The sequence below is a fragment of the Myotis daubentonii genome, chromosome 1, assembly GCF_963259705.1.
Source record: "Myotis daubentonii chromosome 1, mMyoDau2.1, whole genome shotgun sequence".
In the NCBI taxonomy this organism is placed as follows: Eukaryota; Metazoa; Chordata; class Mammalia; order Chiroptera; family Vespertilionidae; genus Myotis; species Myotis daubentonii.
Genome location: NC_081840.1, coordinates 152,314,094 through 152,328,888, shown reverse-complemented (window position 1 = coordinate 152,328,888; position 14,795 = coordinate 152,314,094). Strand labels below are relative to the sequence as shown.

Below are 14,795 nucleotides of genomic sequence, written 5' to 3'. Positions count from 1 at the left end.
AAAGGATGGCCGATATGTGTTCTGGAAAGAACTTTCTTCCTGGCGTGCAGATGGCCACCTTCTCTTTATGTCCTCACATGGCCTCTCCCAGGTGTATACAGGGAGAGATCTTTGGTGTCTCTTCTTGTAAGGGCACTAATCCTTTAGGATCAGGACCTTGCTCTATGACCCCATGTAACCTTCATTTCTTCCTCAGAGGCCCTATCTCCAAATGCAGCCATAGTGGGGTTACAACTCCAACCTCTGAATGTTGGGGAGACACAAATATTCAGTCCATAAGATATTACAAAGTTATCCTAATATTTGCAGACATCCAGAACCCCACCAACATACCCCAGGTCACGTTTTCAAGTAAATGTGCTGCTTACACTAGTGTCGGCCACAGGCTGGGGTGTCGGCAGCTGAACCGCGTATCTCCAAATGTGAGCAGTCTGGTCTCCAGAAGCTGAGGAGAGAAATGGGGAAATCATCCAAGTGCACACCAGATGTAAGAAGTGCCTCTGTAAGGCTCAGAGCATCCTCAGAAGTGTGTAACTTGGTGATCGTTACTGAGATAAATGTACTTCACTCAAGTAGCTATTTCTGAGACCGCATAATGCTATTGAGAATAGAGCAAATGCACAAAATTAAGGTAATTACTTATAAAAATGTTCCCCTTTTAATTTTAGGGTGGAAAGCTATGAGAGTTCAGAGTAAACTTACAAATAGATTGTATTCTCCAACTACCGTCCTAACCTAAATAAACTGAAACTGAATTATACTCTAACTCGTGCCTATAATAGGTTCTGAGGTATTTCAGAAAAGTGAGTAACACATAAATGCACAGTCCCATCCACTCAACACTCATGGACCTCACAATCTGCCAGGCACTACATAAGTACTAACATCTCACTTTCACCAGCCAACTCTGCAAAGTGATGCTTGGACTTGGGACTGGAAAGAGAGGGCAGCTGAAGGCCCAGAAAGGCAGCAGATGTGCCAAACAGTCGTCTCCACTGACCCTCACAAGAGCACCTGCTGAATCCCATCTTGTCTTCTGGCTGCAGAGTTTACCCAAAGAATTGGCCACACGCAGAGGGTGGTACCTTTCTCAGGTGTCAAATGCATTTACTGCCTGACTTGCCAATCTCTCTTCGAATGAGCACCAGCCCACTACTTTATCTGTTTCAGTTTCCATCAGTTCCCTTCTGAGTTGTCTCTTGATTTCACCCCCTCCTTTCCAACCTCTTGTTGTTGCTGGTCTCCCTCCACCTTTCCTCTTCCCAATTACATAACAAACAGTTGATTTAATAAAGTTTAAAGTCCTCATCTACCTTATTCCCCAAATGTTTTTTCAGGTATCAACTAGCTACCGTGGTCAGGCCTGTGACTCTCAAACTGACCTTCCCACTGTAATCCACTCACATGTAACAGCACCCAATTAGAACTACTTTTGTCTTTTATCCCAAGGATCAGCAAAATCATGCCACGGGCCAAATCCAGGCAGCCACCCCTTTTGCAAATAACATTTACTGCACTAAGCCACGTCCACTACTTTCCCACTAACACAGAGCTGAGTAGTTATGACACTGACCCTGTGGCCCTCAAAGATGAAAACATTTACTTCTGGTCCTTTATAGACAAAGACCTCTGACCTCTAGTTCATCCAAACACTTATACCTCAAGATTACTGTCAGTGTCCCCAAAACACCATAGGGGTTGGACATTCTATAGGAAAATTTCTCAGTATAATAATGAAGGCGTTTTTAAAATCACTATGTAAAATACGATAAACCCAAGCTACCACAGCTTAGGAGAACTACCTAGAACAGAATAAGAATGCAGATTGCTGTGACTTGGAACTGCTTTTTTTCTCATTTTTGTATTTGAAGTGCTGAATTAGGAACTCAGCAGGAATAATGGGCCTTAGAGAACTGAGTTACAGTCTGCTGAGAATCATCATGGCACAAGCAGGGAAAGTGGGCAACTATGATGTCCTTCATAAAAAGACACCAAGAACATGGATCCATGTTAATCTCACAATAAAGTCAAGCTCATGTAATTCGCAATCCACTACTGATTAAAAGAAGTACTACTTAATGTATTTTTCTTATTTCTCACATAATTCATAAACGTCTACTAACACACATCTGACTTTTGTACACGACATGGATAATCCTGATGCTACCGATAAGAGAATGATTATAGCTGTTTTAAGATTATCAACAACTTTGTTCAATAAAGAAATTAAGTCAACATACCAGTGAGAGCCAACTGCTCTGATGGGTGGAATTTTATAGAATTTACTGCAAAACAAAAATATTACATAAACAGGTTTAAAATAAAACATCATCAGTATCTATTATAGCTACAGAATGTATTACAAAGTTAAATTTAAAAAGTAAAAGAACTATGGTAGTTCAAAGTTAGATCCTCCCATTCAGTTAACCTGTGATTAAACGTGTAAGTTACAGAGAACTGAGATACAATAAACATACCCAATATCAGCTGTCAAATTGCCAAAGTGCAACACACAGAGAAAAAAAAATATTAATAATCTATTTATTTTTATCTATAGAAAAGGCATCTAGAGTTAAAAATAATCTGCAGAGTCCAGTCGGGGACACTGTACTGCCCACCCAGCTGGCCCTAGGCCATGCCCTCCTCCCAGCTCTCAGCACCCGATAGTCAGGTCACCCACGGAAGCCAGCCTTCACACCCACACCTGAAAGGAGATGCGGGTCCCCTATATGGAATATAAGGAAGTTTTGCCAGCCTTCAACAAATTCTCTCCTTCAGTGAGATTCAGTTAGCTACACCATTAAAATTATATTTTTCTAAGGACTGAAAAATGCAGAAGATACTGTTTTACTGTTAACACCAAACAGGTAGCTGTAGGAGGAGCTGGTCAAACAAAGAACTGTGATGCTTAGGCCATCACCACACTCCTAACAGATGAACAATATAAATACTCCCAATTTCAGTAAGATTCACTGCTAGAGAGGAAGAGCAGCCAGAATATGCCTGCACTGCTGATGGAGCAGAAGCAAAGGGTGGAAGCACACGCTCTGAGACTGTTTGGGAGTACCTGCTCATGCTGACCACCACGAACTGGCCCACCTGGAGACACTCACCACACAGAATGGCCACACATGTGAGCATCCTGGGCAGGACTGAACAGGAGCTCATTGCATGTCAGCCCCCTCCCGCTCTCACCTTCACCTCCTCACTCCAGCAGAAGACAGACACTCACTTCTCGGTGGGTTGGTAGGTGGAAACACCTTTAACTCTATAAGCGAAAGGCAGATGCCACCTAGAAATTTATCTATGAGAGTTCAGAGGGGGGTGGTGGCTGGTGAGGGGCAGTGAGCTATGGGGCCACCTGACAAAACATTGAAGATGATGCATTCCAGATGGAAGGACCCACAAAGGAAGTGGGACAAGAGTGGGTGAAATTTGGTCAGAACACTTGGACACACAGGGTATACACAGAAAGGGCAGGGAAGAGCTGCTGTGTTAACTACAGCATCAATGGCAGGCAAGGGTCTGGGGCAGACAGCAGCCTACATTGGGTCCGATTATGGGAAAGTGAATCTAGAGTGACTACGCAGTTTTTGATAAATAACACACATATTTCAGTTTCAAAACTATCTACCTGTGCCTGTCTGTGCAACATTAAATAAAACACAGACAACTCCTATATGATGTTGTTTAGGGAGCTGAGCTTTCCCTTTGTGAAGCCCACACTTAGAGGAATGGCATCTGTCTGTCTATGAGAATGCTCCACTGTCCCGACACCAACTCAGCAAGCCTCCCATCTGGAGACCTGTTTATGTAATAGCACTCACCTGACCCCACATGGCCAGTGTACTTGATGAGGCACCTCCCCGTCTCGATGCTCCAAAGCAATGCTGTGTGGTCTGCAAATTCAAACAAATAAGAGGAACTGAGCTACACGGTCTTTTTAATAAAAGAGTAAGACAAATATTCTAAAAATGAGAAGTTACATTACCACCACTATCTCCTGCAACTCTGATTATAACTAGTTTGTAATTCAACTGATCAGTTTTAAAACTGTAAAACTTACAAACACTTCCAAAAGATGGGAGAAGCTGGTGACTTGTCTGGGGTCATTTACTGGCAAGGGGAAAAACCAGGGTCCTGAGTTCCTGGTTCACTGTTACAGACAGCACCCCATTGGAGACTTAAATACAGAGGTCATTTACATCTCAGGTTCATTTTTTTAGCGAAATATTAAAACTTTTCAGAACACCATGTGATATTCAAATGTAAATAGCATCTAAATACAGTTCTAAATTATTTGATATTTAATAAATATTCCTTTAGACCTTTCCATTTATGAGCATAAGGAAAAGATAAAAAGTAGACTTAATAGGAAAATCTGAAAAATAAATGCCAATTACCCAAGTGAGATTTCAAAGACATCAGAAAAGGTCCTTTTTATTCTTATTAGTTGTAAATTCCATAAATAATCTGGGATGCTTGTGTGCAAACAGAGTTTTAAACAAGAGAAAAAAATTTCTTCATCATTCTAACTAGCTTTACATTTTCTATTTCCACTTGAAAAGGCAGATTCTAGTGAGTAACTTGTCACAGCTGGAAAATTCATTTCCAACACGTGGGCACCATTTTAATTTTAGCAATTTTTAATTGAAGGAGCATTAATTAGACAGCTTTCAAAAAATGCCTTTTCTTTGGTGAAAAGATAGGAGTCTCAATAAGGCTCACCCTGTGATTCCCACAGGCAAACTCAGGGCAGCGGTAGTCCCACTTCCCTAAATCCTGGGACAGCAGTCCCCTTCAGAGACCACATAGCACTTCCCTCAGCCACACCTTACAAATGGGAAAAATGGGAAATGTGCTTTCAAAAGCAGATATACAGTTAGCATAAGTAACAAGAAAGCTAATCAAAAAAATACCTAATATGTTTAAAAGACATTCCACCTTCTGCTGCCTCGAATAGTGATTCCTTAACAGAGTTGGCTATATACCCTGAGGAAACATGGCATCATACCCACAGCCTAAGACAGGCCCGACAGGGGCATCAGAACTAAGCACTAAGTCATGGCTTTGTATGAATGACTGCTCGGCCACATGTCTGCTCCCAGGGTCACTCTGCTACCAACACCCAAAGGTCATTCAATCACACCAGCTGTTGTGCAATCATGCGTGACAAGCAGCAGGGTGAGCTCTGGACTCACCAGCAGATGCGGTCCCCAGCACCACAGGCTGTGTTCTCGCCACACTGACATCCCAGATGCCATCCCTGTGGCCGATGTACTCCTTCACAAGCTGGCACACAGCCCTTGATGTGGTGGCCTTGAAGCTGGAGACAATCTAAAATTGTGACAGGAAAGAATATTGTAGATGATTTACTGAGCAAATGTTTTCCAAGTTAAAAAAGAATGTTTTGAAAATGCATAAATCATTGAACAGAATATTAAAAACACTAAAGGAACACAACATATATGCAAGCAGTGGAACTCATCCAGCTGGATATCACAAAGCAGGAATGGAGTCCTTACAAAGGCCCCAAAGAGCCCCAAGTCCCCCACTTCCCATAAGCATGTCCTACTATGAAAAGCCTATTAATGTGTTGCAAGTCACTCTTCCAAAATCCAAATCATCAAAAAATTTCCAAATTCTGAAAGATATACCCCAAACCCTTAACATTAATTACTTTTATTATTGGAGACTTTCGTTGTGTTTCTTTTTGTTTGGGGTGACTGATACGAACCACGTTATTTTTGGGAAACACCAAACAATGGCCCTTCTAAACAGCATTTTTCCAGCATTGTTTGGTGACCACACCACACTAGGAGGAGCACAGGGCAGTGATAGCAGCCAGGGTGCAAGCAGCTCACAGTCTAATGGGGACAGACTCAAGCACCACACAGGCCACAAGATGGTGTGGCATCATCTAACATGACACAAACAATTCTCCCTTCCTTTTAGGAAAAGTGGAAAGCATGTGAGGAAGACACTAAAATTCAACACAAAGAACTCTTCAGAATTTCACTTGTAAAACTTTAAAATCGAGTGAAAAAGAAAAATTGGTGGCATTATACAGCTGTTTGAAACTCTGAGTTAGCAAAGCCCTAAAAAGATGTCTCAGTCCATTCTCAGTGAAAACACAACCCACTGTTGCATCAACTCGGGTGTGAGTACCAAGTTATTTCTAACACAGAGGGTAACAGAACAAATGTGTTAGGAGACCCATTCTCACCAGCACCATACACAGGTGCTGTCTGACTTGACTTAAATATACATGGAACTACAAAAGGACCAGGTCAACCTCAAACCTTCTTCTTTTTGAAAGCTCATATCCTACTCAACCTAGTAAGATTGTCCCTCCACGTGGAAACGCTGCTGTCTAGGTGCCATTCATGTGGTAAATAATGTAACATTTAGAAAGGGGTGAGTTGAAAAACATGCAGAGCCTACCCCCACAATAAGTGGTAGCATGTTTAATTTTCCGAATGTGCCATTTCTCACACAGACTGTATGAATATGAGAAATGAACAACTGAAGCCACATCCATCACCGGCCCCACGGGAACAGTAAAGACCGAGGGGCACTGACTCACAAAAACATTTCTGGTGGATTTCTGGAAGAGGTAATAGGCAGTCCATGAACATTAACACATTGCTCCATGTGCTGCTTCCTAATGCCATTACATGGTGACCAACTCTTAGCTCTGTTCTTAAAAGTGTTAACTGCTTAGCCACAATTGCAAGGAGGCCCCACCAAAGACTGAACTACTCAGAGAAAACATTCATGACAGAAAAGCAACATGATGAAGCAACAAATGGACACTCACACATCCTAACTATCACTTTAACTGAAATATAATCTATACTACTTCAACAAAATCCAATGTGTGAATGTTTTCGTAAGTTTCTTTCAAGTGGTTTGCGGATTAAACTGTCGTGCCTGCCTACCTCCTTCCTAGTTTGCTCAGTGAACTTTGGTTTTCTACTATGTCACCAACCACGTGACGTACCTACCTGCTGAGTCAGAAGGAGAAAAGTAATAAACCCAGAACACAGTGCCTACCTGCTGCACTGTACAAGCTCTACTACCCAGAATATGCATGGCACCAATCAGAATACATTCTGATATCAGATCATTTCTCCCATTTTTAAATAATATCATATGTGTTCACTGTTATTCTTTAAGATGGGTACACTCACACTGTGCACAATGCTAGAAAGATCATTACCCACATGCTTCTCATAAATTCAGATCAATTTCTAGTATCCAAAATGATTGGGCTTTAAATACATTTGTTTTAAAAGCAAAGTGTTATTGTACACACCCTTACCTTTGCCCCAATCTTATTTTTCACTACTCATAGTAAGGAATAATTTTATATAATCCCTTATTCCTCTACTTCAAAAATATTCAGAGCCCTAGCCCATTTTGCTCAGTGGATAGAACGACGGCCTACAGGATGAAGTGTCCTAGGTTTGATTCCGGTCAAGGGCACATGCCCAGGTTGTGGGCTTGATCCCCAGTAGGGGACATGCAGGAGGCAGCCAATCAATGATCCTTCTCATCACTGATGTTTCTATCTCTCTCTTCCTCTCTGAAATCAGTAAAAAACAAAAAACAAAATTATCAGAAAGTTTTGGCATTCTAAGACCTTATATTATATACATAAGCTAAAATCACTAAATAAACAATATAATCTCTATATACATAAAAGCCTAAGCGAAGGTTAAGACTGAACGACCAGAACGACCATTCACTATGATGCACACTGACCACCAAGAGGCAGATGCTCAATGCAGGAGCTGTTCCCTGGTGGTCAGTGTGATCCCACAGCCAACCTCCCCCAGTCCCACCCTGCAGCCGGCCAATCAACCTCCGGCGGCCCCCTCCCTCCTACCCTCTTCCCCGCTGGCACAAGCCCACAGCCGATGGGCCCCAATCAAGGACGGGGCCAGCCAGCCAACCTCTGGCCCCACCCCTGGCCAGCCACCCCCGATCGCTGGCCAAGCTGAGGAACCCCACCTGTGCATGAATTTGTGCACTGAGCCTCTAGTACAGGGGTGGGCAAACTTTTTGACTCGAGGGCCACAATGGGTTCTTAAACTGGACTGGAGGGCCGGAACAAAAGCATGGATGGAGTGTTTGTGTGAACTAATATAAATTCAAAGTAAACATCATTACTTTTTTTTTTTTTAGTTTTATTCATTTCAAACGGGCCGGATCCGGCCCACAGGCCATAGTTTGCCCACGGCTGCTCTAGTACTATAATAAGAAGTTAAATGAGGAAGAACATAACCTCACCGCATTTGAAAAAAGTTTAACATTGATTTATTAAAAACTTAAAGTCTGGTTAAGTTTAAGCTAAATACATCCAAAAAAATTTAACCATTTACATTCCAAAGTTATTTAAAAAAAAAAACAGCCCTAGCCAGTTTGGCTCAGTGGACAGAGTGTAGGTCTACAAACCAAAGGGTCCTGGGTTCAATTCTAGTCAAGGGCATGTACTTGGTTGCAGGCTCCTGCCCAGCCTGGGCCCTGGTCAAGGCTTGTGCAGGAGGCAACCAATCAATGTGTTTCTCTCACATCAATGTTTCTCTCTGTCTTTCCCTCTCTCTTCTACTCTCCCTGGAAATCAATGGAAAAATATCCTTGAGTAAGGATTAACAACAACAACAACAAAAAAAACACACATACACAAGAAAATGTCAGCAATACTCAGATTTTTAACTAAGAATTTCCAAAGACTTCCAAGTGAGCAGAAAGACCAAGTCTGCAACATTAATTGCAGTTAATCTCACTTTGGATGTTAAGGGAAGTAACTTTAAGCTCAGGGAACAAACTGGAAAAACAATAGCTAACAATAACTATTTATGTCTTTACTAGGGGCCCGGTGCATGAAGATTCATGCACTGGGGTGGGTCCCTCAGCCCGACCTGTACCCTCTCCAATCTGGGAGCCCTCAGGAGAGCCCTCTCCAATCTAGGAGTTTCTGTCTTTGGAATCATATGGGCGAATTGTCTGAGACCCCGCCAACCCAGTTTGGTTTGTTGCTCACAGAATAATAGAGGCTTTTTTTTTTCTTTGCTTCATTGATGGAGATTTCCTGGAAGTTTTAGGATATCTTCCCTTTAATTTTTCCTAGACACTCTGATTTTACTTACGTCTCTCACCTTTGCTTTCCCTCCATCCCCCACCACAACAGTAACTTGCTCCAGGCTCACTTTGCTCTAGTGTCTAGGACAGGGGTCCTCAAACTTTTTAAACAGGGGGCCTGTCCCTCAGACAGTTGGAGGGCTGGACTATAGTTTAAAAAAAAACTATGAACAAATTCCTATGCACACTGCACATATCTTGTTTTTTTTTAATATATTTTATTGATTTTTCACAGAGAGGGAGAGTTAGAAACATTGATGAGAAAGAAATATCAATCAGCTGCCTCTTGCACACCTCCCACTGGGGATGTGCCCACAACCAAGGTACATGCCCTTGACTAGAATCGAACCTGGGACCTTTCAGTCCGCAGGCCGACGCTCTATCCACTGAGCCAAACCGGTCAGGGCTCACTGCACATATCTTATTTTGAAGTAAAAAAACAAATGTTTTCGGCGGGCCGCATGTGGCCCGCGGGCCGTAGTTTGAGGACCCCTGGTCTAGGAGGTCCGTCTGCCACCAGAACTACAATTCCCAGCATTCCTGGTGCTCCCCACACTCTGGGCTTCCACTTACGGTCCTGGGGCTGCCACCAGAACTACTATTCTCAGAATTCCTGTTGCTCCCCGTGCTCTTGGTTTTCCCTTCCTGCTCTGTCTCCGTCCCACGGCCTCCCACTCTGCCAAGTCCTCCAAGCCGCCAGCTCTCCCTCTCTGCTCTCTGTCTGGCGGCTTGGGGAGCCAAGTTCCCCAAGCTGCTCCACTCTCTGCAGGCTCTCCTGCTCTGCTCTCCGCCCGGTGGCTTGGGGGAGCAACCGAGGGAGCCACGTCCCCCTAAGCTGCCAGCTCTCCCACTCTGCTCTCCGCCTGACCCCTGTGTATGCAAATTAACCCACCATCTTTGTCAGGGTGATTTGCATACTCACTCCTGATTGGCTGGTGAGCATAACAGAGGAACAGTCAATTTGCATATTTCTCTTTTGTTATATAGGATAGCAGACTCACCACAAATTTAAACTTTCCCTCAGGTTTAGAAAAGGAGTGTACATTTGTTAAGATTAGGTAATTATTTTATATTTTGTATACTCAAAATCCTCCAAAGTAGAGATGCATACAAAATTACCTCAAAATATTACTTCATAATAGTAATTCCTCATAGATATTTCCATGCAATTAAATCCTGCCACTTTAAGAAGATTAGAACAAGATAATTTAAGAAAAAGCAAAACACCGCACCAAAAAAAAAAAAAATTGCCTTGGAGACAGACCTTCACTTCCTGATCATACTTGGAAAATTAGAGAAATTGAACTAAAACTTAACTATAGTTCAGAATGTAATTTTTCATTGCATTATACCCATATATTAGTTTTCTCCCAATTCAAAGTCTCTGTATCAAGCCAAATAATAATACAAAATATGTTTTTCCTCAAAAAAAACACAAATTTACTGATGCATAATATATTCACCTCAACAAGTATTAGTATCTAGGTGTCAATACACTGTGGCCATTTAACAAATTTATCCTTCTAAAAACTGATTTAACACCAGAAGTTTATCTTTTCCTATCAGACATATCTAATTAAAAATATGCAACTTAGAGTATACATATGCCCACCTTAAGTACCACATGGCTGGCCCACGAGCCAGCGCCTTGCATACCTTACTGGTGGAGGCCTTGTAAGTGGTCTTCAGCTTCTGAGAAAGCTGGCTGGTACTGTGACTGGCTGCAGAGACAGAGAATCGACAATCAATACAGCCATACAACTAAGGAGCCACCAACTTTCAGAGCTGGGCTATCACTGCAGTCATTAATGGGGTCGTCCATTTCACATGGGAAGACAGTGCAATTGGGAGGGTTTGTCTGTCCATGTGGACATGGGGGCAACAGGCAATTCCTTCTTCACTCTGTGCCTACACCTAAATTATAGACTCAAGTATTGCTGATCACAAAAATCAATGAATCATGTCTACATTAAATTCCAAATTCCCCCCCATATAATCGGCAGGGCACCATTCACAAATACTCCCCTTACCTTTAGTTTTCAGTTGGCCCTTACTCAGTTCTGCCCCATCGATTACTTGTCCTTCAGCAGCTAAACGCTCATTAAGAGTCTCAATTTCTCTACGCACTGGAAATAAAAAAAATTTTTTTGAAGTTAAAATGTGTCCCTAGCTGGTTTGGCTCACTGTATAGAGCCATCAGCCTGCAGAATGAAGGGTCCTGGGTTCAATTCTGGCCAAGGGCACATACCTAGGTTGTGGGCTCTATCCTCAGTGATGGGGGGGCATGCAGGAGGCAGCTGATGATCAATAATTCACTCTCTCTCTCTCTCTCCTTTCCTCTCTGAAATCAATTTTTTAAAAATGTTGTTTAAAAAAAGAAAAAAGTTAAAAATGTGTACTTTTTGTTGAAATATATTGACTACTTCCAAACCTTGAGCATATAAAACTGTTATATATTGGTATTGTCTAAACCAGCCGTGGGCAAACTACGGCCCGCGGGCCGGATCCGGCCCATTCGGCTGTTCTATCCGGTCCGCGGAGCCGAAAGAGCGGAGGGTTCTCTTGCTCTCCCCTCCGCTCCTTCACCAGCAGCAGTGTTAACATGTATTAGTTCACACAAACACTCCATCCACGCTTTTGTTCCGGCCCTCCGGTCCAGTTTAAGAACCCATTGTGGCCCTCGAGTCAAAAAGTTTGCCCACCCCTGGTCTAAACAAAGACCAGAATAATATCCTGTAAACAAAATCACAATTTATAGAGTTCTTAAAAAATTTAAGACATGATTCCAAAAATAGAAACTCCTATGCTCTTCCTACTCAGGTGAGACATGATGCTATCAAGGTTCTCATCAAGGTAGGAACCAAGATGGCGGCATAAGGTACAAACCTGTACGTGCTGCCCCCCACAACAACATTAAAACCACAACTATAAGACAAAACAGATATCATCCAGAACCACGGGAAAGCTGATCGAGTGGAAGTTCTACAACTAGAAGGAAAGAAAAAAGCGCATTGAGACCGAGTAGAAGGGGAGAGGCACCAAGAACAGAGGTACGGGGGTGCGCGCGAGGCTGCTGCACCTGGGTGCACGGTTTTTTTCAATCAGAAGGGGACAAGCTCTCGAACCCACTGAACTCATTTACAGCGAGACGCTGGGGTCCCAGGCTCCTACGGGGAGAAACGGGACTGTCTTGCAGCGGGTCAGAAAGCGAAGGTGACTTTCTCACAGAGCTGCTCGCAGGGCTGTGGGGGCGGGCGGCACTCGGGGAATCGCGGAGTTGGAGTCACGGGGTTGCTGACGACACCATTGCTGTTTGCCCCGCCCTGGGAACTCTCCGAGACCCCGCCCCACTACATCCCCTCCCAAGCTGTGCTCAGCGGCACAAGGAAGGCATCTGTGCTTTTGCAGCCTAACTGCAGTGAATCAGAGAGCTCCAAAACTTCCAAACAAAGAGGAGAAATCTGTTGACATTGCTGTAGCCCCTGCTGGGTGGATCCACACACATAAGGGTGTCTCCAGCACAGACAGAGGCTCCTCGCAGTCAGTCAAAAACGCAAAGACAAGAAATATATCACAAATGAAAGAAATGGAGGAAAGCAAACTAATGGAGGACATAGAGTTCAGAACCACAGTTATAAGGTTACTCAAGAATCTTCTACGAACCTCCGAGGAACTTCGTGAGACCTTCAAGGATCTTAATGAGAATGCCAAAAAAATGGAAAAGGACCAGTCAGAAATTAAACATACATTGACTGAAATAAAGAATAATATACAGAGATCCAACAGCAGACGAGAGGATCCCAAGAATCAAGTCAAAGATCTGAAATACGAAGCAGCAAAAAACACCCATCCGGAAAAGCAAAATGAAAAAAGAATCCAAAAATACGAAGATAGTGTAAGGAGCCTCTGGGACAACTTTAAACGTCCCAACATCCGAATTATCGGGGTGCCAGAAGAAGAGAGAGAGCAAGATACTGAAAGCCTATTTGAAGAAATCATGACAGAAAACTTCCCCTACCTAGTGAAAGAAATAGACTTACAAGTCCAGGAAGCGCAGAGAACCCCAAACAAAAACCCCAAAGAGGACCACACCAAGACACATCATAATTAAAATGCCAAGGGCTAAAGACAAAGAGAGAATCTTAAAAGCAGCAAGAGAAAGAAAGTCAGTTACCTACAAGGGAGTACCCATACGACTGTCAGCTGATTTCTCAACAGAAACTTTGCAGGCCAGAAGGGAGTGGCAAGAAATATTCAAAGTGATGAATGCCAAGAACCTACAACCAAGATTACTTTATCCAGCAAAGCTATCATTCAGAATTAAAGGTCGGATAAAGAGCTTCACAGATAAGGGAAGGCTAAAGGAGTTCATCACCACCAAACCAGGATTATATGAAATGCTGAAGGATATTCTTTAAGGGATAAATACCACATGATCTCACACATTTGTGGAATATAATGAACAACATAAACTGATGAACAAGGACTGATCCAGAGACGGAGAGGCATTGATTGGACTGTCGGGCCCTGGAGGGAAGGTAGGGGAGGGTGGGGGTAAGGGGGAGAGATCAACCAAAGGACTTATATGCAAGCATATAGGCCTAACCAATGGACATGGACAACGAGGGGGGGGGGGGCAGGAAGGCATGAGCAGGGGGCGGGGGGTAGAGAATAATGTGGGGATAAGGACACAGATGTAATATCTTAATCAATAAAGAATATATTTTCAAAAAAAGGTTCTCATCAAGCAGAGCTCTTGGATATCAATATCATCTTTTCCTTTGTATTTTATTCTATATATTTAAAAACATTATCCTGATATTGTCCAAAACTAAATGTAATATTACAGTCTAGCTGAGCACTGAAATCAAGGGGAAAAAACATAAAATAAAAAAACATAATCATTGTTGCATGACACTATAGAGTACCAAGTGAGGATTATATATAAGGAAGATTGAAAACCGAAGTTATGAAAAATAAATAGAAGTAGAGGTGTATGGGAACAGAAGAGGAGAGTAAAGAGGAAGGACATCAGCTCTGAAGAAGAGAATGAGCAGAGACACTGCAGGGAGGAAGCAGACACGGCTATGCTATAGACAGATGCTATTATCCCGGTTTCCACACTATGCAGATGAGAAAAGAGACCAGTGGGAGAAGGGACTTATCCAAGGACACAACCTACTATAGCCTTGCAGCTGGTCTCTGGCCACAAATCCACCCAGCACTAAGGCTATGAGCCTGCCATGCTGCCTCCCAGGCCTGGACAAGATCAGTTCAGACTAGTGTGAGGCCAAGTGTCTGGGTGAAAGTGCAAATGAGATCAACTAGAAACAAGGCCAAGCGCAAAAGGCTCTGAACAAATCCAGTTTGAGCAATTTCAACTCTATCTCACAGGCAAGAGGAAGCCACTGACCCTCCAAAATTAGTCATCTGTAAATCCTACAGTTTTTCTTGAAAGACTGTACAAATTCATAAAACACAAGGCCTTAAATCACAATGGAAATTCAATAATACCTGGGTCCATACAACTGTGGTACTTAAAAAAATGCTTAAAATCAGATGCAGTACACAGTACCTAATTTCATTTTATAAAATGTTGAAATAATTTCTTCCTCTGTAAATTTTCAAGATGGCTTTACAAGGAAAAT

At 42.7% G+C, this 14,795-nt stretch overlaps 1 protein-coding gene across 2 annotated transcripts in view; it reads right to left on the bottom strand.

Moving 5' to 3' along the window:
* Positions 1-14,795, bottom strand: part of WDR37 (WD repeat domain 37) — an 87,908-nt gene that overhangs the window by 44,043 nt on the left and 29,070 nt on the right. For both annotated transcript variants that reach the window (XM_059662955.1, XM_059662947.1), the window contains exons 4-9: positions 11,178-11,273; positions 10,804-10,868; positions 5,202-5,337; positions 3,828-3,899; positions 2,241-2,285; positions 369-445 (exon numbers count right to left, since the gene is read on the bottom strand). In XM_059662955.1, the coding sequence (XP_059518938.1) occupies positions 369-445; positions 2,241-2,285; positions 3,828-3,899; positions 5,202-5,337; positions 10,804-10,868; positions 11,178-11,273 (491 nt within the window). The remainder of the gene's footprint in view (positions 1-368; positions 446-2,240; positions 2,286-3,827; positions 3,900-5,201; positions 5,338-10,803; positions 10,869-11,177; positions 11,274-14,795) is intronic.